This window comes from Dendrobates tinctorius, unplaced genomic scaffold (assembly GCF_039654945.1).
Source record: "Dendrobates tinctorius isolate UK_male_01 unplaced genomic scaffold, ASM3965494v1 ptg000103l, whole genome shotgun sequence".
Lineage (NCBI taxonomy): Eukaryota > Metazoa > Chordata > Amphibia > Anura > Dendrobatidae > Dendrobates > Dendrobates tinctorius.
Genome location: NW_027361771.1, coordinates 1,620,116 through 1,643,674, shown reverse-complemented (window position 1 = coordinate 1,643,674; position 23,559 = coordinate 1,620,116). Strand labels below are relative to the sequence as shown.

The window sequence follows — 23,559 nt, the reverse complement described above, 5'->3', positions numbered from 1 at the left end:
GTTGCCCTGCTCCTCCAGTATGGGTGATGGTGCAGCAGCAGACGGTCCTGGTGGTGGGGTTTGGGGCGCAGGCAATGGGTTCTCCTGAGAGGATTCTTCACCCATGCTTCTTGTAGGGGGAGAAGATGGGCCAGCCACCTCATCCCCTACAGGGTCAATTATGGGCTTTGTATCTGAGCCTGTTCCTCTATCCGTAAGGTTGGAGTGAGTTCTGTTATGAAATAGAACAGAGCCAAAAATACATTAATATTTTTGGCCCTGTAAAGTATCGGTGTAATGTGGTGTGAGGTATCTACTTACGGTCTCAGATCCAGAATAGGGGCGAGGATGGAGAGGCGGTCATAATAAATGTATTTTCGTTTGACGTAGCCCGCATCCCCACTCCTGGACCGCTGCTGATGTTCCCGCCTGTACTGATCGCAGATGCTGCGCCAGCGTTTCATCACATCTTCCACTGCAATGTGACAGGAGAAATATTCTCAATTTTACATATTTGATCGGTCACATTTGCTACCAGTAGTCTAGGCATGTGGCCTTCAGGGGTGTGCTTTCTACCCAGGGTGGCATATCTAATTGGCCCATCCAGGCCAGATACACAGGGTCACAATAGTTCATGTATCAAGTAACTACACTTGGTTGGCCAAGAGGATGAGGAGCTTGTGGCCTGGGCAAAATTATGGCAGTGTCAAACCATGTGTCACATCGAAATCTACCCGCCTCATGAGGAAAAAAGTAGAAGCACAGGTAGGGGGGGGGGGGCTGATTCTGTATGCATTTTTTGATGTGAGGTAATTTTAATCATTTTTTGGCCTTGTACTTACTCAGTTTCTGCTGCTCCTCACGTGGCCGATCACCAAAATCATGGAACATCTGGCGACATATGCGCCTCCATGACGCCTCCTTTCTTTCCCGGTTCACATAATGGGCATCACGTTGGTCCCAGAGTTCTGGCCGCTCCTGCACCAGTACAATGAGCATCTCCACATTTAGGAAATATGGCGCCATGATGCTGCTGTACTCCATGGAGGCGCACTTCCTGGATGTCTGGAGCGGTTTTTGAGCTCATTTGCATGTCTAGGCTTCCTGATGATGGATTGGCCCATTTCCTGTCACCAGCCAAAAGACCTGCGTATTTATTGCAAGTCACACGTGTGGTCCGTGTTTAATCCGTATTTTTTGCGCACCCATAGACTTGCATTGGCATATTACGGGCGTAGTACGCTGACAATCGCAGCATGCTGCGATTGGCACGGACCGTAGAATACGGGTGAGAAATATACGGCTGTTGGGAGCAAACCCATAGAGAATCATTGGTCCGTGTGTAATGCGTGCTTTTAATGCCTCTCACTCGTCCGTATCCCTCTCTAGTGTGACCCCGGCCTTAGGCTTTTCCCATCCTAGACAATCCCGCTAATTTGAGAGTTGTTGGATACTCATTTTCCGTGCAGTGCCCTTTCTAGGTAAAGTGACGTGATTATCCAAATAAATGGCTGTGTGTGTAATGCAGGAGTGGAGAGTAGTGATGAGTAAGCGTGCTTGGGTAAGATGTTATCTGAGCATGCTCATGTGCTAAAAGTGTCTTCAGCGTGCTCGAAAAATATGTTTGCGTCCCCACAGCTGCATGTCTCGTGGCTGTTCGACAGCAGCAACACATGTAGGGATTTCCAGTTTGTAAGGAAATTCCCGCATGTGTTGCAACTGTCGAATAGCCACGAGACATGCAGCTGTGGGGACGCAAACATATTTTTCAAACATGCCGAAGACACTCGGATAGCACCTGAGCATGCTCGGATAACACCTTATCCCAGCACATTCGCTCATCACTAGTCAGAAGCAAGAAGAATCCAAAGAGACAAAGTTAAAACAGTAGGTTATTTTTTGATTCTTGTTACAAATAAGTTTTACCTTGATGGCCTCGGTCACTCTGTCCTGTAGGTTGGGAGTAGAGGAGCACAGCTCCCTGAATGCCTTGGTCTTACACATTTGTATCAGAACTCTATATTTAGAAGAATTAATGCTAGGATGAGTATACAAATAATACAATACAGTGTATACACATTTTCAGTTAAGATTTTTTTAAAATTCTGCTCCTACTTCTGTTTTGTATATGTAACCGTTTAATTCATTGCATATCTTGTCTCATCTCATTGCGTTCTTTGTTTTGCAACATGTTAAATAAACAAATGTAAAAAAAAATCCCAACCGTGTCTACATATTGCTGCTGTTTGCTTGTCACGGCACCGACTGCTGTTCTTTTAAAAGCCATAAAATAGCATATGTTGACCACTTGCAACAATGGTAAAAACAAACAAACGTATACCTCGTTTTTTTGTGGCCTACTGTTTGGGAACGTACAGTCTGTGGCACTTTCAATCTGAACAGATCCTTATTGTGACATAGGTCTTAAAATCAATTTAGATGGGACAATAAATTGGGAACAGTAATCACCCCATAAATAAGTGAAACGCTTTTTCATCTGGTGCAATGATTTTTAAGCATCCCTAAAAATCATTGTTATTAGCAGGGAAAGGTCAGAGAGGTCCTGCGCACTGCAGGACTCTGCTCTGCCCTCAATAGGGCAGAGCAGTGCGCCTGCGCAGGAGCTGCAACGGGAAGCAAAGAAGAGGACGTCACTGTTAGAAGATGGGAGGCGCCGGACGGGACCGCCCCTGGGTGAGTATTACAGAATACTGTAGATAAGCCCTTGATGGTGGTGCCGGCAACTGATAGTCAAAAAAATAGGCAACAGATTCCCTTTAATGGTCGTGGTTGTGCCATGTAAACCAGGCTTTATATATGGCAAACACAAGCAAAATTAATAGATATTATATCCCAAACACATTTAATTTTATTGATGGTATATTTATCTAACATTGGTTAAAATGGAAACCTAAAGTTTATATTTAATCACTAACCTGAGCAGACCCTGCAGACGTTCTGTGGATCGAGATTCTGACAGTGGAAAGACAATCCGATACCTTTGTAAAAGAGACACTCCATATTGCAATAAAGAGTCAAATGATTCTGCCAGCTCATTTTTCTGCAGGTTAGGAACAAAGCAGAGAATAGTCTGAATTATTCTGCATGAATGCACGATAGCACCTACAAGCAAGTATGGACCGCGTTGTCGGGACCTGAACTTATCAGCCATAAAGCACACTGTATATAAGGTGGAAAAGTTCAGGTCAGGAGATCCGCAGCTGGTCCGGGCATTGGGGTACATCATAGATTGACAGATTAGAGGCCAGGGGCATAACGATCGCGGTCACGGAGGGTGCGACTGCGACTGGGCACACCAGCGCCTACTTCAGGTCACTGCACTGGACACCAGCCAATCAGAGGCCAGCAGCTGACGTCAGTGTACCATCTGAGAACAATATGATGTTTTGATTTCAGTGATATTCCACTTACTGGGCCGCTTGGTTTAGTTTTGATAAAATCAATTTTTTCTTCTGCAGATCTACCAGTTCTCTGAATGTAGAGCTCTGCATAACCCCTTCCACACAACTGATTGGCAGATTTCAGTGTACACTCTGCATAGGCATAAAACAGCTAATCTGTGGTGGAGGTGGGGTTATACAAAGCAGGAGGACAACATGAGGAGGACTACAGGGCAGGAGACAACTAGTCCTCTAGTGATAATCCGCTGTTGATAAAACAGTGATTTTATTGAAAGTGCAGCAAGCAGCCCAGTAAGTGACACATTGCTGGAATCAGGGTCTCTGCTCTACATCATACTGCTCTGATTACAAAGCAAAAACCTGCTGACAGGTTCCTCTTACTAAGAGATTATACAACACTGGAAAAAAAAGACAACTTTATGATATTAAATTTGAAGCTCTGTGTAGATGTACAATACAAACTTACATTGTGGTACAATGTTAACCAGCAAATACTTTTAAATATGAGCCCTGTATCAGAAACAAGGTTAATTTTCCTGCCCCAGAATAATGAATCCTTCAATAAATGCTATAAAACAACCATATCGTTGTATTAATAAGTAACATCGTTAGCCACATCACGTTCAGATGTCTCGTTGGGACCACCTTCTACTGCCAACTGGCATCTTCTTGTGTCTTCTGATCAAACACCAAAAAATGCGGATATCTAAGGAAATAATTGATCATCCTCCACTGTGCTTTATTATTTGGTTAAACAATTGATGGGAGGATAGGAGTAGCAGTCTGCGCTACTGTGCAAGATTCATGAAATTTAGAGGACGTGATTAGGGATACGATCATGTGGTTTATTCTCAACGCGTTTCGAAGTTGAACCAAATTCTTCATCAGGAGAACCACAATATCCCATATAGGTGGTACAAGGGGTCTACAGACTACTTTCTTCCCAATAGAAGCTCAGCCAAAGATTTATGGCACACAACCCTCCCAAGATCACCTGTTCATTCTGCAGCCGTCCTTGGACCCAGAGGTATTCAATACTTGTTATATGATGCAGCAAGCAGCTGCTGCTGAACTCCAGGCTCTGGTATAATTTACTGTATGCCAGCCACTGCCTGAAATGACATAAATTGTCTAAGGACAGTTACTATATGAAGAAAATATGGGAGGAAAGGTCAAAAAATGATAACTAGGGGGTACATGAAGCATCTGAGATGTGAGGTCTAATCAGTGTTACAGATGCAGAAACTCCAGAATTATGAGACCATTTGAGAATATGGTCCTTTTTATTTAGTGCTAATTTTTATGGTTTTTACCAATGGGCTGTATGAATGTCTTTAGGCTGCTCGGCATATTTACCTGCGGACAATGCACTGTTGGTAAAGACAATAAAAATAGCACTAAATAAAAAGGCTCAACTCTCTGGAACTTTACTGCAGATTAAGAAAAACTTAGGGGAACAGCAGGACAAAAATTAGATTAAAAAATTGGTCACTTTTGATGTGGTGACAGGTTCTATTTTAAGCATAGGTTTCATGACAGTTCCAAAGTAGATTAAGGTTACACAGTCATGGCCAAAAATGTTGGCACTCTTGAAATTTTTCCTGAAAATTAAGTATTTCTCCTAGAAAATTATTGCAATTACACATGTTTTGTTATACACATGTTTATTTCCTTTGTATTGGAACAACACATGAAAGAGAAAAAAAGGCAAACTTGACACTACTTCACACAAAACCCCAAAAATGGGCCAGACAAAATTGTTAGCACCCTCAACTTAATGTTTGGTTGCACGCCCTTTGGAATAAATAACTTATCAATTGCTTCCTATAACCATCAACAAGCTTCTTACACCTCTCAACTGGAATTTTGGACCACTCGTCTTTTGCAAACTGCTCCAGGTCTCATATTTGAAGGGTATGAAAAATGAGGATGATTGACCTCATGGAGATCAACATCATACACTGCGGAGACACCATCACGTGTTTCTCAACGCAGTGATTCTAGAGCAATGCCCCCATCCCTAATGGGAAATATGTAAAACATGCAAAACAGAAGCCGCGGAGACACCATCACATGTTTCTCAACGCAAGCAATGACTAGCCAGGTCTTTCACCGGGAAGGAACAACCACGGGAAGGGCAGTCTCCAATGAAGGAAACCACCTATGCCAAAACATGGTATCCATCCACAGACAGCTGTTTCGGGGTATTTGCCCCTCATCAGTGTGGAGTAGGAAACTGGCTAGTAGGAGCAATGCCTAGTGGAAGACTATGAAAAATGAGGATGATTGACCTCATGGAGATCAACATCATACACTGCGGAGACACCATCACGTGTTTCTCAACGCAGTGATTCTAGAGCATTGCCCCCATCCCTTATGGGAAATATGTAAAACATGCAAAACAGAAGCCGCGGAGACACCATCACATGTTTCTCAACGCAAGCAATGACTAGCCAGGTCTTTCACCGGGAAGGAACAACCACGGGAAGGGCAGTCTTCAATGAAGGAAACCACCTATGCCAAAACATGGTATCCATCCACAGACAGCTGTTTCAGAGTATTTGCCCCTCATCAGTGTGGAGTAGGAAACTGGCTAGTAGGAGCAATGCCTAGTGGAAGACTATGAAAAAAGCATTGGGGGCAATGCTCTAGAATCACTGCGTTGAGAAACACGTGATGGTGTCTCCGTAGTGTATGATGTTGATCTCCATGAGGTCAATCATCCTCATTTTTCATAGTCTTCCACTAGGCATTGCTTCTACTAGCCAGTTTCCTACTCCACACTGATGAGGGGCAAATACCCTGAAACAGCTGTCTGTGGATGGATACCATGTTTTGGCAAAGGTGGTTTCCTTCATTGGAGACTGCCCTTCCCGTGGTTGTTCCTTCCCGGTGAAAGACCTGGCTAGTCATTGCTTGCGTTGAGAAACATGTGATGGTGTCTCCGCGGCTTCTGTTTTGCATGTTTTACATATTTCCCATAAGGGATGGGGGCAATGCTCTAGAATCACTGCGTTGAGAAACACGTGATGGTGTCTCCGCAGTGTATGATGTTGATCTCCATGAGGTCAATCATCCTCATTTTTCATAGTCTTCCACTAGGCATTGCTCCTACTAGCCAGTTTCCTACTCCACACTGATGAGGGGCAAATACCCCGAAACAGCTGTCTGTGGATGGATACCATGTTTTGGCATAGGTGGTTTCCTTCATTGGAGACTGCCCTTCCCGTGGTTGTTCCTTCCCGGTGAAAGACCTGGCTAGTCATTGCTTGCGTTGAGAAACATGTGATGGTGTCTCCGCGGCTTCTGTTTTGCATGTTTTTCATATTTGAAGGGTGCCTTCTCGCAACAGCATTTTTAAGATCTCTCAACAGATGTACAATGGGAGTTAGATCTGGACTCATTGCTGGCCACTTCAGAACTCTCTAGCGCTTTGTTTGCATTCATTTCTGGGTGCTTCTTGAAATATGTTTGGGGTCATTGTCCTGCTGGAAGACCTATGACCTAGGACGCAAAACCCAGCTTTCTGACACTGGGCACTACATTGTGACCCAAAATCATTTGGTAAACTTCAGATTTTATGATGCCTTGCACCCAGTCAAGATACCCAGTGCCAGAGGTAGCAAAACATCCCCAAATCAACTTTGAACCTCCACCTTATTTGTTTGTTGGTACTGTGTTCTTTTCTTCTTTTCTTTGTATGCCTCATTCCGTTTTCCGTAAACGAAAGATGAGCTTTACCAAAAAGCTTTATCTTGGTCTCATCTGTCCACAAGACGCTTTCCCAGAAGGATTTTGGCTAACTTACGTACATTTTGACAAACGGCAGTCTCTCTCTTTTACGTCTCTGTGTCAGCAGTGGGGTCCTCCTCGGTCTCCTGCCATAGCGTTTCATTTAATCCATAACATGTCTCCTCCATATATCTCTGAATTAATCTCCCGATATCTTCCCTCACGCAATCTCCGATCCTCCCAACACCTCCTTCTCTCCTCCACACTTATTCGCTCCTCACCCAACCACCTCCAAGACTTCTCCCGAATAGCCCCCATCCTCTGGAATTCTTTGCCCCAACACGTCCGCCTATCAACCACAATCGGATCCTTCAGATGGAACCTGAAAACCCATCTCTTCAGGAAAGCCTACAGCCTGCAATGATCCCCGCTGCCCCCTCACCACTACTGGAGCTGCCGCCTCACCATCACTGGAGCTGCTGCAACCCCCCAACCTACTGTCTCCTTCCCCACCATCCTGTAGAATGTAAGCCCGAAAGGGCAGGGTCCTCTCTCCCCTCTATATCAGTCTGTGATTGTTTACTGTAAGTGATATCTGTAATTTGTATGTAACCCCTTTTCATGTACAGCACCATGGAATCAATGGAGCTATATAAATAAATATTAATAATAATAATTCAAATGTTGACGGATAGTTCGTGCTGACACTGATGCACACTGAGCCTACAGAACAGCTTAAATTTCTCTGGACATTGATTGGAGTTTCTTATCCACCATACAGATTATCCTGAATTGCAACCTTTCAGCAATTTTTCTCTGCCGTCCACGTTCAGGTAGATTAGCTTCAGTGCCATGGATTGTAAAACTTCTTGATTAAGTTTTGCACCATGGACAAAAGAACATCATGATCTTTGGAGATGGAATTCAAACCTGAAGATTGTTGATATATTTCAACAATTTTGGTTCTCAAGATCTCAGACAGTTCTCTTTTCTTTCTGTTCATCATGCTTATGTGGCGCCCTGCGTCTTTACCGCCACAAAAGGGTTAAATATATATTGTTTTGTATGTGTTTTGTAAGCAATGGGAGTTATGCTTTCTCTGCTAGATATCACAACACACAAACACACACAATTTTACCTCACTCCCTTGTCTGAAGCTTAGAGCTTTGCAGACATACCCTAACTGGGAGGGGGAGGAGTCGAGTTGTTGTTTTCAGAGAAGAAGAAAGAGAAAGGTGGAGAACGCTCCTGGAAGCCATGACATGTGCTCCCCCCAGGAGTAAAGCTAAGAAGAATCAGGGAGTCAGCCCCTAGGCCATACATGCTTTCAGAGCAGGGTGGTAAGCTGAGAGACTGTTTATACAACCAACAGCAGAGTGTTTTCCCTGAGAAGACTGCAGCAAACTAGGATCAGTGAAGGATTGTGCAAGAAGAAACTTGAGCTTCACACAGGATCCAAGCTACAAGTGGCCAGAGGAGGAAAACACAGTGAATAGTGGCTATACTGGAAGTTCCAAACTCCGAGAAGCCTTGGTCCCAGAAGGGATTAGAATAGCAGGAAGCTTACACTGAGTCACAAGCAGAGTGAAGGATAACTCCCATTTTGCAAAGCAAATTGTAACCTGGTGAGAGTTGTAATATCTCCTCTGAACTGCACCTGAACTACAGTAAATGATAAAGTGACTTTCCTTATCTCCTGCCTTATTACTCCATGCCTTCTACTTCCATCACAATCTCTGGGGGTCAGCCCTGGTTGGAGAGGGTTAAACATCTGCACTGCCATCACCATCTACTCCCCCAGGGATCATCTGCAGTGCCGGCTATATTACAGTTGAACACTCCACACTCCAACTGGCGTCACGAATCACTACCTAACCTTTATCCCTAATCAATGCTCCCCTTTTACATGACCACCTGGGGCCATGGACCGGGTCACCGCCACTGTGACACATCCTTTTAAGATGATCGGCCCGGTACCGAGTATCCCACGGCCTCTGGGGTGCGTCACTTAGTGCTCATACTCACTTGTGAGAGACTCGCACGATTCTACATGTATTTCTATGCAGCCGCACGCTCTGGTCCCAGTGCTGGCGGCAGTGCCGGGTTTTCATGAGACTCGCACGAGAATCGTGCGAGTCTCTCGCAAGTGAGTATGAGCCCTTAGTGTGGCACACAGAGACAAAATGCAAAGATTGAGTCAACTTCTCCCTTTTTTATCTGATTTCAGGTGTAATTTTCATATTGCCCACAGCTGTTACTTGCCACAGGTGACTTTGAACGAGCATCACATGCTTGAAACAAAGTTGTTTACCCACCATTTTAAAAAGATGCCAACAATTTTGCCCGGCCCATTTTTGGTGTTTTGTGTGCAATTAGGACCAATTTGCCCTTTTTCCCTTTTTTTGTGTTGCTCCAATACATACAAATGAAATAACCATATGTATAACAAAACGTGTAATTGCAATAATTTTCTGGGAGAAATATTTAATTTTCTAGAACAATTTCAAAGGTGCCAACACTTTCGGCCATGACTGTACTAGGATACCTAAAGGTTTCTATGCAACCCTATTTTACTTTTGAATGCCTTGTTCCTTCTGATAATATATTAATAAGGTATCCTTCCAAAAAAAACATTGCTTTTAGGGCAAAATTTCTCTGACGTATAGTCAGGGTTGCCAACTTGATTTTTTCTTTTTCTTTTGGAAAACCAAAATTAATCATAAAGATTATAAGTAATATATATCCAAAGTCCAAAATACTAATATGGTCACATAAGCAGTAGTCACTGTCACTGTTAAATAATGATAATTATTATCACAAGGACCCCCAAAGATATAAAAAAAAACCATGAAATCTTCAAAGAATTTTTTATGGAAACGTTCCTCTTTTTACACGTCTAGAATTCACGGATAGTTGGCAACCTCATGAGACCTAAGGGTGTTCACACATAGCGGTCATTTTGTCATTTTAACCGCAAAACCCTGTGTTTCTCCTGTCTTTCCATTGTTTCCCTGCACAATCACTTAGTCTTGCCAGGAAACAGCTTTTCCACAACATGATTAGTGAAAAGAGCACAGGGCTGCTGTGCTTTAAATCTGCAGCATGACTGTTGCATGTGAACACAGCCATAGAGTGAATAACCTCCTGTTCACTACAAATCATTGACCTATGATATCTACAAATGTAAAGCTACAATAAGCAAGAAAAGGAAAAAGGGAAAGTACATAAAGAAACTTTATGAAGAAAAGTAAAAGGAGCATTTTTAACACCTACCTGGTATAGTTTTATGCAGGTTAATATAGGAATAATCACTTATGCTCATTATCTGTCCTCCTAGCATCATGATCTATGGCAATGGTGATCACCTGCCACACCGTGGAGGCCTCATACGCATTTCTTAATTCTTTCAGTACTTGATTCCTTATAATGGCCTCATATAACTGACATCATCCATGGTCGGATCTAGACACTTTTGTATGACTTTATTTGTTGCATCCTACGTCCTGCTGTATGCTATTAATGTACGTTCCTCACACATGTGCCCAAGGGCATAGAATTGATAATCTCTAGCTAAATATATATATTTTTATCCATTACTAGCTGTTTCTTTGACAGCAGGTACTTACAGTAGGCAACACAATGATGAGAATGTCAATACTTTCTATTTGGCCAGTAACATACAAAAGGGGCCCAATTCATTATTGCATTTGCGACTGTGTTGTGTATAGTTTTTGGTGTTTTTTGCCAATTGTTCATTACACTAACCTGCATGATGTTCCCATAATTATCTATACAGTATCATATCAATATTAATTTATTTTCATTGAGAATATGAAGACTTCTGTAACTTACGCCAGGCCTTGATGGAATTCAGACAAGTCTTTTTGGGAAGCATGTAGGTGCAGAATGGTCATTCCATGCGGGCTGATCTCCCCATCCCAGGTGGTTCCAGTGGCCTGGAGTAAGAATGGTAATGTTATACTGTATACAGGCATTAGACTGCAAACTCACACATACATCTTTAATAGTGAAATATGCTATCTTCAACTGAGATGACATCTGTCTGTCATATGTTTACTATCTCTCTCTATAGATATGGATAGACAGAAATAGAGAGATATACTGTAGATATACACCCTTGGCAAAAATTATGGAATCACTGGCCTTGGACGACGTTCATTCAGTTGTTTAATTTTGTAGAAAAAAAAGCAGATCACAGACATGGCACAAAACTAAAGTCAATTCAAATGGCAACTTTCTGGCTTTAAGAAACACTAAAAGAAATCAAGACCAAAAAATGTGGTAGTCAGTAATAGTTACTTTTGTAAACCAAGCATAGGGGAAAAATTATGGAATCAATTCTGTGGAAAAAAATATGGAGTCATGAAAAACAAACAAACAAAAAAACACTCCAACACGTCACTAGTATTTTGTTGCACCCCCTCTGGCTTTTATAACAGCTTGCAGTCTCTGAGGCATGGACTTAATGAGTGTCAAACAGTACTCTTCATCAGTCTGGCTCCAACTTTCTCTGATTGCTGTTCCAGATCAGCTTTGCAGGTTGGAGCCTTGTCATGGACCATTTTCTTCAACTTCCACCAAAGATTTTCAATTGGATTGAGATCCGGACTATTTGCAGGCCATGACATTGACCTTATGTGTCTTTTTTCAAGGAATGTTTTCACAGTTTTTGCTCTATGGCAGGATGCATTATCATCTTGAAAAATTATTTCATCATCCCCAAACATCCTTTCAATTGATGGGATAAGAAAAGTGTCCAAAATATCAACATAAACTTGTGCATTTATTATTATTATTATTATTATTATGCATTTATATAGCGCCATTTATTCCATGGCGCTTTACATGTGAAAAGGGCAAATATAGACAAGTATAGTAAACATGTGTAAGACAAGGGACACACAAGTACATAAGGAGAGGGGACCCTGCCCGCGAGGGCTCACAGTCTACAGGGATGGGTGAGGATACAGTAGGAGAGGGTAGAGCAGGTAGTGCTGTGGTTCAATAGACCGAGGATCATTGCAGGCTTGTCGGAACAGGTGGGTCTTCAGGTTCTTCTTGAAGGTTTCCGTTGATGGTGAGAGTCTGATGTGTTGCGGCAGGGAGTTCCAGAGTATGGGGGAAGCACGGGAGAAGTCTTGTATGCGGTTGTGGGAAGAAGAGATAAGGGGGGAGTAGAGAAGGAGATCTTGAGATGATCGAAGGTTGCGTGTGGGTAGGTACCTAGAGACCATGTCACAGATGTATGGAGGAGACAGGTTGAGGATGGCTTTGAATGTCATGGTTAGGGTTTTGAATTGGAGCCTCTGGGCGATAGGAAGCCAGTGAAGGGCCTGGCATATGGGGGAGGCTGGGGAATAGCGGGGAGACAGGTGGATTAGTCAGGCAGCAGAGTGTAGTATGGACTGGAGGGGAGCCAGAGTGCTAGAGGGGAGGCCAGAGAGTAGTAGGTTGCAGTAGTCGAGGTGGGAGATGATAAGAGCATGCACTAGTGTTTTTGTGGTTTCGTGGTTGAGGGATGAGCAGATCCGAGAAATATTTTTGAGTTTGAGGCAGCAGGAGGAGGCGAGGGCTTCGATATGTGGTTTGAAAGAGAGCGCAGAGTCGAGGATCACCCCAAGGCACCGAGCGTACGGTACTGGGGAAAGAGAGCAGCTGTTGACATTGATGGATAGGTCTGGTGGAGGGGTAGAGTGAGATGGGGGAAAGATGATGAATTCTGTTTTGTACATGTTCAGTTTGAGAAAGCGAGCAGAGAAGAAGGCTGAGCTAGCAGACAGGCATTGTGGGATTTCAGTCAGTAAGGCTAGTTTCACACTAGCGTTTTGGAGCGCAGCGACGGCCTGCGCACGGCCGCCGCTAAGCCCCGCCCCTGCCGCGCCTCCGCCGGTAGCTCCGCCCCACCGGCGCATGACGCTACATGCGCCCTGCGTCCCCTATCTTCATCACAGAGGGCGCAGGCCGTGCGCAGTTTGGCGGCGCATGCGTCCTTTTGATGGTGCGCCGACCTGCGCCAAACGCAACCTGCTGCAGTTTGGTTGTGCTCGGCGCACCGTCAAAAGGACGCATGCGCCGCCAAACGCAGACTGTGCGCATACTGCGCACGGCCTGCGCCCTCTGTGATGAAGATAGGGGACGCATGACGCATGCAACATCATGCGCCCGGAGGCGGAGATACTGGTGGAGGCGGGGCAGGGGGCGGGGCTTAGCGGCGGCGGTGCGCAGGCCGTCGCTGCTCTCAAAAGCGCGAATGTGAAACCGCCCTAAGGAGGCGAGGTTGGGTCCAGATAGGTAGATCTTCGTGTCATCGGCATAGAGGTGATACTGCAAGCCGTGGGATTCTATGAGCTGTCCCAAGCCGAAGGTATAGATGGAGAATAGTAGGGGTCCTAGGACAGAGCCTTGGGGAACACTGACAGACAGGGGGCGAGGTGAGGAGGTGGTGTGTGAGAGGGAGACGCTAAATGTTCAGTCTGTTAGGTATGATGAGATCCAGGATAGGGCCAGGTCTGTGATGCCAAGAGATGAGAGAGTCTTTAGCAGGAGGGAATGGTCTACGGTGTCGAAGGCAGAGGACAGGTCCAGGAGAAGGAGGACAGAGTAGTGTCGCTTGCTCTTGGAGGTTAGTAAGTCGTTAGTGACTTTAGCTAGGGCAGTTTCAGTTGAGTGATGGGGTCGGAAGCCAGATTGTAACCGGTCAAAGAGGGAACAGGAGGAGAGGTGGAAGGACAGTTCAAGATATACATGCTGTTCCAGTAGTTTTGACGCATACGGGAGAAGAGATATTGGGCGATAGTTAGACACAGAGGATTGGTCAAGGGAGGGCTTTTTGAGGATGGGTGTGATTGAGGCATGTTTGAAGGATGAGGGAAAGACACCATTTGTAAGTGAAAGGTTGAAAAGGTGTGTTAGACATGGGATGAGGACTGTGGCCAAGTTAGGGATGAGGTGAGACGGGAGTGGGTCGAGGGCACAAGTGGTGAGGTGTGATCTTGACAGAAGGGTGGAGAGCTGATCTTCTGTCATGGAGGAGAAGATGGCTTTTGCAGAACAGGGCTGAGCGGCTAAGAGGGGCATTGGGGGCTGCGGGCCAAAGTTTTGTCTGATTGTGTCAATCTTCTGCTTAAAGAAGGAGGCAAAGTCTTTGGCAGAAATGAGAGAAGGGGGAGGAGGTGCTGTGGGACGGAGTAGAGAATTGAAAGTGTTGAAGAGCTGTTTAGGGTTGTGAGACAGGGAGGATATGAGAGATGCGAAGTAAGTTTGTTTTGCGGCAGAGAGCGTGGACTTAAAGCTGGCAAGGGACTGCTTGTATGCGTTGAAGTGCTCAGTAGAATGGGTTCTCTTCCATCTCCGCTCAGCGGCCCTGGAAACCCGTCTCAGTTCTTTGGTCAGGCTGGTCAGCCAGGGCTGCCTGTTGATTGTTCGAGTTTTGCTCTGCGTGAGGGGGGCAGCCGAATCAAGCGTTGCTGTTATTGTGGTGTTATAAAAGGTGGCAGCAGCATCTGTGTCATGAAGGGAAGCTATGCCTGTAAGAGGGAGAAGGGATTCAGAGAGTGATTGTAAATTGAGGTGTTTGAGATTCCTGCGAGGGTGAGCGAGTTTATGGAGCCGGGGTTGCGCAGTAGGAGAGGAGAGGGAGGAGAATGTCAGTAGGTTGTGGTCAGACAGGGGGAGGGGTGAGTTATTGAGATTAGTGAGGGAACAGTGAAGGGTTAAGATAAGGTCCAGTGTGTGACCATCTTTATGAGTGGCCACAGAGGACCATTGAGTGAGGCCGAGGGAAGCCGTGAGTGATAGAAGTTTAGAGGCAGCCGGGGTGGAAGTGTCAATGGGGATGTTGAAGTCACCCATGATGATGGTGGGGATGTCAGCAGAAAGGAAATGGAGTAGCCAGGTGGTGAAGTGGTCGAGAAAGGTGGAGAGGGCTAGTTCTGGGGGGCGGTAGATGACAGCCAGTTGGAGGTTGGAGGGGGAATAGATGCGGACGGAGTGCACCTCGAATGAGGGAAGAGTAGCGGAGGGTGGCAAAGGAATTGGGGTAAAGGAGCAGGTATCAGACAGGAGCAAGCCAACTCCTCCACCACGTTTGTTGCTGGCGTGAGGGGTGTGAGAGATGGAATCTGCCATAGGAAAGCGCAGCTGGAGAGGCTGTGTCAGAGGGAGTGAGCCAGGTTTCAGTGATGGCGAGGAAGGAGAGTTTGTTGGTGATAAAGAGGTCATGGATAAATGATAGCTTGTTGCAGACAGAGCGTGCGTTCCATAGGGCTCCAGGTAAGGGGGTTGAGGGAGTGGGGGTTGGATGAATGGGTTTGAGGTTATCATGGTTGCGAAGACGTGTAGAGGATCGTGGCAGGGTGGTAGAAGTGAGTGTAGGGATGTGTTGAGGAGGGCCAGGATTTGGGGATACGTCGCCAGCAATAAGGAGTTGTAGACAGAGCATTAGAAGGTGGGAGCAGGATAGGACATGATGTGGCCGTGTGTGTTTGGAGAAAAAGGGTTGTATGTGGAGGAACAGTTGTGACGAAGAGGTAAGATGGCTGGGAAGGATGGAGGGGGAAATGACTAGTTCCTTACTGAGTGGAGGGATTGCAGGAGTTAGGGAGAAATAGAGTAGTATGGGGGTGATAGTAAAAAGAAGGCGAAACATTGTTGTGGTGTTATAGTCCGTTACCTTACAGTCAATTCCAGTCCAATTCAAGTCTAATTCAAAGTACTTAGAAATTAGTACTTTGAAATTGATGGAGCCGACTACGTCTGGAGCAGACCCATGGTGGTGACTATATGTGCAGCTAAAGACAATCAGGTGTGAGTGAAAAGTGAGGTGTGACTGCCCAGGCCAAATGCACATAGTTAAGCAGAGGTCATAAAAGGGGGAAGGGGTTATACATACCACTTAGATGTGTGGCAAAGATAACAAGATGGAGTACAATTTTGGATACAAGAAGATGGGTAAGCTATGCATACCATATAAAATACAATGCAGTTCACATGGGGCATTCAGGAGCATGAGAAAGTGGTGGAAATTCAGCAATGCATACCATATAAAATACAATGCAGTTCACATGGGGCATTCAGGAGCATGAGAAAGTGGTGGAAATTCAGCAATGCATACCATATAAAATACAATGCAGTTCACATGGGGCATTTATTGAAGATGTAATGACAGCCATCTCCCCAGTGCCTTTACCGGACATGCAGCCCCATATCATTAATGAGTGTGGAAATTTGCATGTTCTCTTCAGGCAGTCATCTTTATAGATCTCATTGGAACGGCACCAAACAAAAGTTCCAGCATCATCACCTTGCCCAATGCAGATTCACGATTCATCACTGAATTTGACTTTCATCCAATCATCCACAGTCCACGATTGCTTTTCTTTAGCCCATTGTAACCTTGTTTTTTTCTGTTTAGGTGTTAATGATGGCTTTCGTTTAGCTTTTCTGTATGTAAATCCCATTTCCTTTAGGCGGTTTCTTACAGTTCGGTCACAGATGTTGACTCCAGTTTCCTCCCATTCTTTCTTTTGTTTTGTTGTGCATTTCCTGTTTTGGAGACATATTGCTTTAAGTTTCTGGTCTTGACGTTTTGATGTCTTCCTTGGTCTACCAGTATGTTTGCCTTTAACAACCTTCCCATGTTATTTGTATTTGGTCTAGATTTTAGACACAGCTGACTGTGAACAACCAACATCTTTTGCAACATTGCGTGATGATTTACCCTCTTTTATGAGTTTGATAATCCTCTCCTTTGTTTCAATTGACATCTCTCGTGTTGGAGCCATGATTCCTGTCAGTTCACTTGGTGCAACAGCTCTCCAAGGTGTGCTCACTCCTTTTTAGATGCAGAATAACGAGCAGATCTAATTTGATGCAGATGTTAGTTTTGGGAATGAAAATTTACAGGGTGATTCCATAATTTTTTCCTCAGAATTGAGTGATTCCATAATTTTTTCCCTATGCTTGGTGTAAAAAAGTAACCATTACTGACTACCAGATTTTTTTTTCTTGAGTTCTTTTAGTGTTTCTTAAAACCAAAAAGTTGCCATTTTAATTGATTTTAGTTTTTTTTCTACAAAATTAAACAACTGAATGAACATTCTCCAAGGCCGGTGATTCCATAATTTTTGCCAAGGGTTGTATAAATAATCTGGTACTTTCCATCATACAATTCCAATTTAATTTGAAAGGTAACAAGACTAAATTAAAGGTACTATGTCAATAGCATTTAGCTGTCTCATCTGAGAACTACAGGATGTGGGGGTAGAGACACTGATTCCAGAGATGTATCACTTACTGGGTGCTTGATGCAGTTTTTATAAAATCCTTGTTTTCTCTGCTGTAGATATCCCAGTTCTTTGAATGCTAAGCTCTATATAATCTCACCAACACCGCTAATTGACAGCTTTCTGTATACACTGTGAATAGGCAGAAAGCAGCTAATCTGTGGTGGTGGTGGAGGGGTTATACAAAGCAGGAGGACTACATGGCAGGAGACAACTGGTCCTCTGCCAATCAGTGGTGTGGGTGGGGTTATACAGAGCTCATGAATTTGGATGACTTCAGATTTACTAGTCTAGTCTAGTGATGATCTCCTGCTGATAAAACTGATTGTATATGTCATATTTATTGTTGAATAAAACTGTTTTTATATTTGCATAAACAGGTGCATCTCACAAAATTAGAATATCATCAAAAAGTTAATTTATTTCAGTTCTTAAATAGAAAAAGTGAATCTCATATTATATAGAGTCATTACATACAGAGTGATCTCTTTCAGGTGTTTATTTCTGTTAATGTTGATGATTATGGCTTACAGCCAATGAAAACCCAAGAGTCATTATCTCAGTAAGCCTGGTTTCACATTTGCGGACGGAGGAGCTGCGGACTTCCTCCATGAAGCTCCGCCCCCTGCCGCTCCTCCTCCGGTCAGCTCCGCCTATGGCCACATACTTCTGGATGTGGCCTGCGTACCTATCTTTAGCATTGGGTACGCAGGTCGCCTCCGCATGCGTCGTTTTGACGGTGCGGCAACCTGCGCCGAATGCAGCATGTTGGAGTTTGCTTTGTTCGCCGCATCAGCAGGGGGCGGAGCTTCAAGGAGGAAGTCCGTAGCTCCTCCATCCGCAAATGTGAAACTAGCCTTAATTAGAATACCTTATAATACCAGCTTGAAAAAATGTTTTAAAATCCGAAATGTTATCCTACTGAAATGTATATTCAGTAAATGCACTCAATACTTGGTCGGGGCTCCTTTTGCATCAATTACTGCATCAATGTGGCGTGGCATGGAGGTGATCAGCCTGTGGCACTGCTGAGGTGTTATGGAAGCCCAGGTTGCTCTGATAGCAGCCTTCAGATCATCTGCATTGTTGGGTCTGGTGTCTCTCATCTTCCTCTTGACAATACCCCATAGATTCTCTATGGGGTTAAGGTCAGGCGAGTTTGCTGGCCAATGAAACACAGTGATACTGTTGTTTTTAAACCAGGTATTGGTACTTTTGGCAGTGTGGACAGGTGCCAAGTTCTGCTGGAGAATGATATTTCCATGTCCAAAAAGCTTGTTAGAGTGCTCTATAATTTCCTGGTAGACAGCTGCGCTGACTATGGTCTTGATAAAATACAGTGGACCTACACCAGCAGATGACATGGCTCCCCAAACCATCACTGATTGTGGAAACTTCACACTAGACCTCAAGCAGCTTGGACTGTGGCCTCTCCATTCCTCCTCCAGACTCTGGGACTTTGATTTTCAAGGTCCAGTGCAGTCGGCGGGCACATCAAAACAACGCATCCGCATACATCCCTATACATCAGCATGTATAGTACGCAGATAGGTACGCAGGACGCATGCAGAAGTATGCAGAAGTAGGCAGAGCTTAATGGAGGAAGTTCGCAGCCCTCCACAAAGCCCCCGAACACTAATGTGAACTTAGCCTTACAGGCAGGTGCTGATGGGAACTCGCTGAGTAAGGAGAACATAGTGAAGAAATATGCCGGACAACAGAAAAGACTGGAGTACAATATGTATAAAAAATACTGTAAATAAAACATAATTGTAGCAAAACTTTTTTGTTTCTTTGTGTTTTTTTCATAAAAAAAATATAGCAGTGATTTAAACCTAAATAAGATAAAATAAATGGATTGGTTTTCATTAAAATATTAAAGGGAACACACCTGGTGACAGGTGACCTCATGCCGTACAAACTGCTGTAGTAGCTGTCGGTGGACGATGTAGCTGGGGTTTTTGCTCAACATAGTTGCTCTCTGAAATTGGACATGTATGAGAAAAAAGTTACCATAAAATGTCAGAACACGAAAGATTAAGCGCTCTTTCAGAATTGGTCCGATTTCGGATCACGATGCATGGTCTGGCCGCACATCTCCTGTGTCGGGTGTGACAGCCTCACAGAAATACTTATTTGAAGCTGTCACACTCGGGTCCGGAGGTGTGCAGCCAGTCCGTGCATTGCAATCCGACTTCGGACCGAAAAACACGGATCTGGAAGAGCCCTATCATTTAAGAAGTTAAGGACTAGTAACAGGTACATGTACAATATCGTGATGTTAAAGTAAAATAAAAATATATATACTGCTGCTAGACTACATTTTTGTACTGATCTGAGAGTACACTGTGCTGGCAAAAAAAGTTCATAGTACCTTACATTTAAACTCCAACTGTGTCACCGCACTCTATGGCTATGTTGGCGGTTTTGTCCGAATACCATTTTTTGGGGAATTGAGATGGAACCTGGGACAGAATGGGACTTGACTACTCCTGTAAGTTCAGGAATTGTTTTACCACTATGAGGAAACATTGGCAACAATTGCTATGGCACCTTGCTTTCAAGTTAATTAAATACTTGAATATGAGAAAATCTGGGCTTAACGGACAATTAGACATTGAAAGCAAGGCAATGAAACAATAAAGGTAAATTTAGCAATTAGCCAAAGGAGAAGCTTTTTAAAATGATGAATAGGAGTCCAGTAAAAAAAAAATACACATGCTTTCTTTTACCATGAACCCTATGGTTAACAGATTGCTTTTGGGAGTTTTTTCTGGTGTATATGACAAAGAGAAGCCATAAACTTAACATGAGTATAGACTAAATCAAATATAAAAGAGATACAAGTAATATATAAGAAAAGCAATATAGGAACATGCAATAATGTTGAGGAGCAACAACATCTTGATAAAGTGATTTCTATATGGCACCCTTCTACCAAACCCCTATACCTACTCCAATGGCTATGCTGCTAGATAAAAATAGTACTTTTATGAGACTTGTGGGTCGCCCTCCCAGGGCTGTGGGGTACTCGGTACCGGGCCGATGAGCTTCACTGGGAGATGTCGTGGCAGCTGGGACCCGGCCCGTGGCCCTGGGTGCCCAATGTAAAAAAGGGGGGGGTTGTTGCAGTGTGCTTACTTTGAAGAAAGTTTATAAGTGTTTCGTGACGCCACCTGTGGTGTTCGGCAATGAAGATGTAATCCGACGCTGCAGACAGATCCTCTGGGACTGATGGTGTGGTGCAGCAATGATGTTATAGCCCTCCACAGGCAGGGCTGTAGTCTCAGAGCAGAGTAGGTGAAGTGACACGTAGATGGTGTAGTGTCTGGCGCCAGGGATGTAACAGTGCTGGACAGGTTGGCGCAGGAATGAGTGGAGGACACCAGGGCATGTAGTTCCAAAGCTTTACTCACAGTCTGTTGTACAAACAGGTGTGTTGTGAGCTTATTTTCGGGTTTGCCTCTGGCTTCTGGTGAGGGTTATGGAGCTGGCTGTGCTGACAGAGGAGTAGTGAGTTCTCTATCTGGACTCCCTCTGTTGGTGAAGGGAGGTAATGAAGCTGATCTAAATGGCAGAGACCGGCCACCTGAGGAAGAGGACTGCGATTGGACATCAGGAGTTTCTGATTGGATTTAAGGCAGCCGACTCCCTAGTTTCTTGCTGGTGATTTTTCCTGACTGTGGCTCCTGGTTTCCAGTTTGGTTCCTGCCTTCCTAAAGCTAAGTTTTCTCTGCTATTGTTCATATGAATTTTTGTCTGGTTTACTTAGTTTTTGTGTTCAGCCAGCCCTGGCTGGGACTGGGCTGAATCCCCATTTTTGTCTCTGATCAGTTGATCTCTTTTGCTCTGTCTTCAGAATATACCTGAGTGCTGATATAGTGATTTGAAGTCTAGCGACTTCAGGGCCTTTTTCTATCAGACATACTTTTTGGCAGGGTTTTTTGCGTGATTGCAGATAGCAGCTTTTCTTTCCTGCCCTTTCTAGTTAGCGAGGGCCCCATCGTTTGCTCAGCCTATCTTTCTACCTGTGTCTGTGTTTTCATCTTGTTTCACCGACAATACATGTTGGGGGCTGTCTACTGCTTTGGCGTCTGCTCTGGGGCAGTTTAGATTTTCCCTTTCTTTCTTTAGGCTTATTTAGTTCTCCGGCCGTGACGAGGCGTCTAGGACCACCGTAGGCATGCTCCTCGGCTACTGCTAGTTGTTGTGGATAGGATTAGGGGTCTGCAATCCGCTAGTTACCAACCTCTCCGGTTTTCTGGGCTTAGCTTGCTTTTTTTTTCCTCCTAGGTGACTCATTCATAACACAGGTGCCTGCGTCCGTGCCGTGTCCTCCGGGTCAGGGACTCAGTCAAACTCCAGGCCAGATGAAGCACTCCTTTCCAACACTCCGCCAACATGTGCCTTTCTGAACGTCTCCTCTTATAGTGCCTTTAAATGAAGTACTCCTAGTACACTGGAGTTTCTCCTGTCCGATGTTCTTATGAACTCTACTTGTACGGCAGACAGTTGTAGCCTGCTTCGGGGACTCCTTGCTACTAAGTCCCGGCTCACTATCCAGTTGCTGTTGTGCCCCCAAGTCTTGTGTGGGAATAAAGTGGTCACTACTTCTATTCCTCCGGTGTCTGCTGCAGGACCATTAGTGTCCATACAACCTCGGGGACCGGGCCCCGGCCTTGCGCTTAGAACTTCTAGGAAGGGTTCTCTTCTAACCCACGTCCTCTGTTCTCTTTTACTCCTCACGTTCTGTACTAATCTTTCCTTCTATGGAGAATCAGGCTTTCAGTCTATGTTGCTCTCTCTTCCTTTCCTGTGCCAGCAGACCCAGGTCACTGGGATCTGCTGCAGCACTTCCATCCATCTATCCCTCTCTCCGGGGATCTTCTTCTCTCCAACTCTCTAACCAACTGACTTCTCAATCCTCAACCCTTCCCGCTCTCTGTAATATAAACTAACTCTACCCACCTCCCAGCACGTTTCGTGTTCCAAGCAGGGAGCCACCAATGGGTGCTTTGCTATACTCCAAGCAGGGAGCCGCCGAAGGTGCTTTGCTACACTACTTTGTGGTGTGGGGTGTAGGTGTTGGAGTGTGGTCAGGTGTCTCCACCTTGCCTGGATGGTGGGGTACTACACCTCAGGAGGAGGTGCAGGACCTCTGTGGTGACTGAGCCTCAGGGGCGCCACCTTGTACCCCAAAATAATCAAAGCAATTCATCAGAATGAGAAAATTGCTGGTCTGGAGCAATCAGTGCCTTGGTAATGTGATACATTGCAATGCTCCTGAACTGGAGTAAGATTTCTGGATTGATGAACACCATACCTAGTCAGGAATTAGATGAGTTGCGGTGCCATGCATCCATTATGCCACACCCAGCCCAAGCTCCATCGATATTGGCAGAGCCGAGACAAATTGGCATGAAAACACCAAAAGTTGCAAACATTTTTGCACAACCCAAGTTGTACCAAAATGTTGTGACTATTCAAGGTAATTTGCGCCAGAATTCTGGTGAAATTGCTTTGATGAATCGGGGATACGGCTTAAAAATAAAGGTGGAATTCATCAAACCTTTTGCATCATATAAGGGCATAAAAGCTTTGAAAAGTCCCACATTTTTTGCGCAATGGAGAGTTTATAAAAATTTTTTGGGACATTTGGTGTTTTCAATCTAGTTAAAAAATCAACCTTGCCAAAAAATGGAGGGAAATGTAGAAAAGACAGGGCAGGATGTGGGCGTGGTCATACCCACCTACCCCATCAACTTAATAAAAAATTGTGGCATTTTATATGCCAGAAATGGAACTGGAGTAGCACTTCTGGCATAGTACATGGAAGCGCACGCCTCAGAGAAGATGCATCTGAATTCATTAACTGTCATGCACTTGTTAACAAATTTGATCCCGCAAAAGTGGTGCACCATAAGCATGCACTACACCAGTCTGGATGAATTGGTCCCAAAGTGTTCTTACCTTTTTGTGTGTCAGAAGGAACTGGAGGTGGCACTGTCCTCTATCTGGGTACGTCTCTGTCCGAGGTTCCAAATGGTACCAGCGATCCTCCCTACACTTCAGATCCTAAACACAATCAAATCTTTTTTTTTAAATACATTTTCATGTTTAGT

At 44.5% G+C, this 23,559-nt stretch overlaps 1 protein-coding gene across 7 annotated transcripts in view; it reads right to left on the bottom strand.

The window, feature by feature from the left end:
* The window catches only part of UNC13D (unc-13 homolog D), a 152,694-nt gene that overhangs the window by 49,869 nt on the left and 79,266 nt on the right, over positions 1 to 23,559 (bottom strand). For all 7 annotated transcript variants that reach the window (XM_073587917.1, XM_073587922.1, XM_073587916.1 and 4 more), the window contains 6 exons: positions 23,408 to 23,512; positions 19,329 to 19,418; positions 10,986 to 11,089; positions 4,396 to 4,513; positions 2,916 to 3,040; positions 1,906 to 1,996 (listed from right to left, as the gene is read on the bottom strand). In XM_073587917.1, the coding sequence (XP_073444018.1) occupies positions 1,906 to 1,996; positions 2,916 to 3,040; positions 4,396 to 4,513; positions 10,986 to 11,089; positions 19,329 to 19,418; positions 23,408 to 23,512 (633 nt within the window). The remainder of the gene's footprint in view (positions 1 to 1,905; positions 1,997 to 2,915; positions 3,041 to 4,395; positions 4,514 to 10,985; positions 11,090 to 19,328; positions 19,419 to 23,407; positions 23,513 to 23,559) is intronic.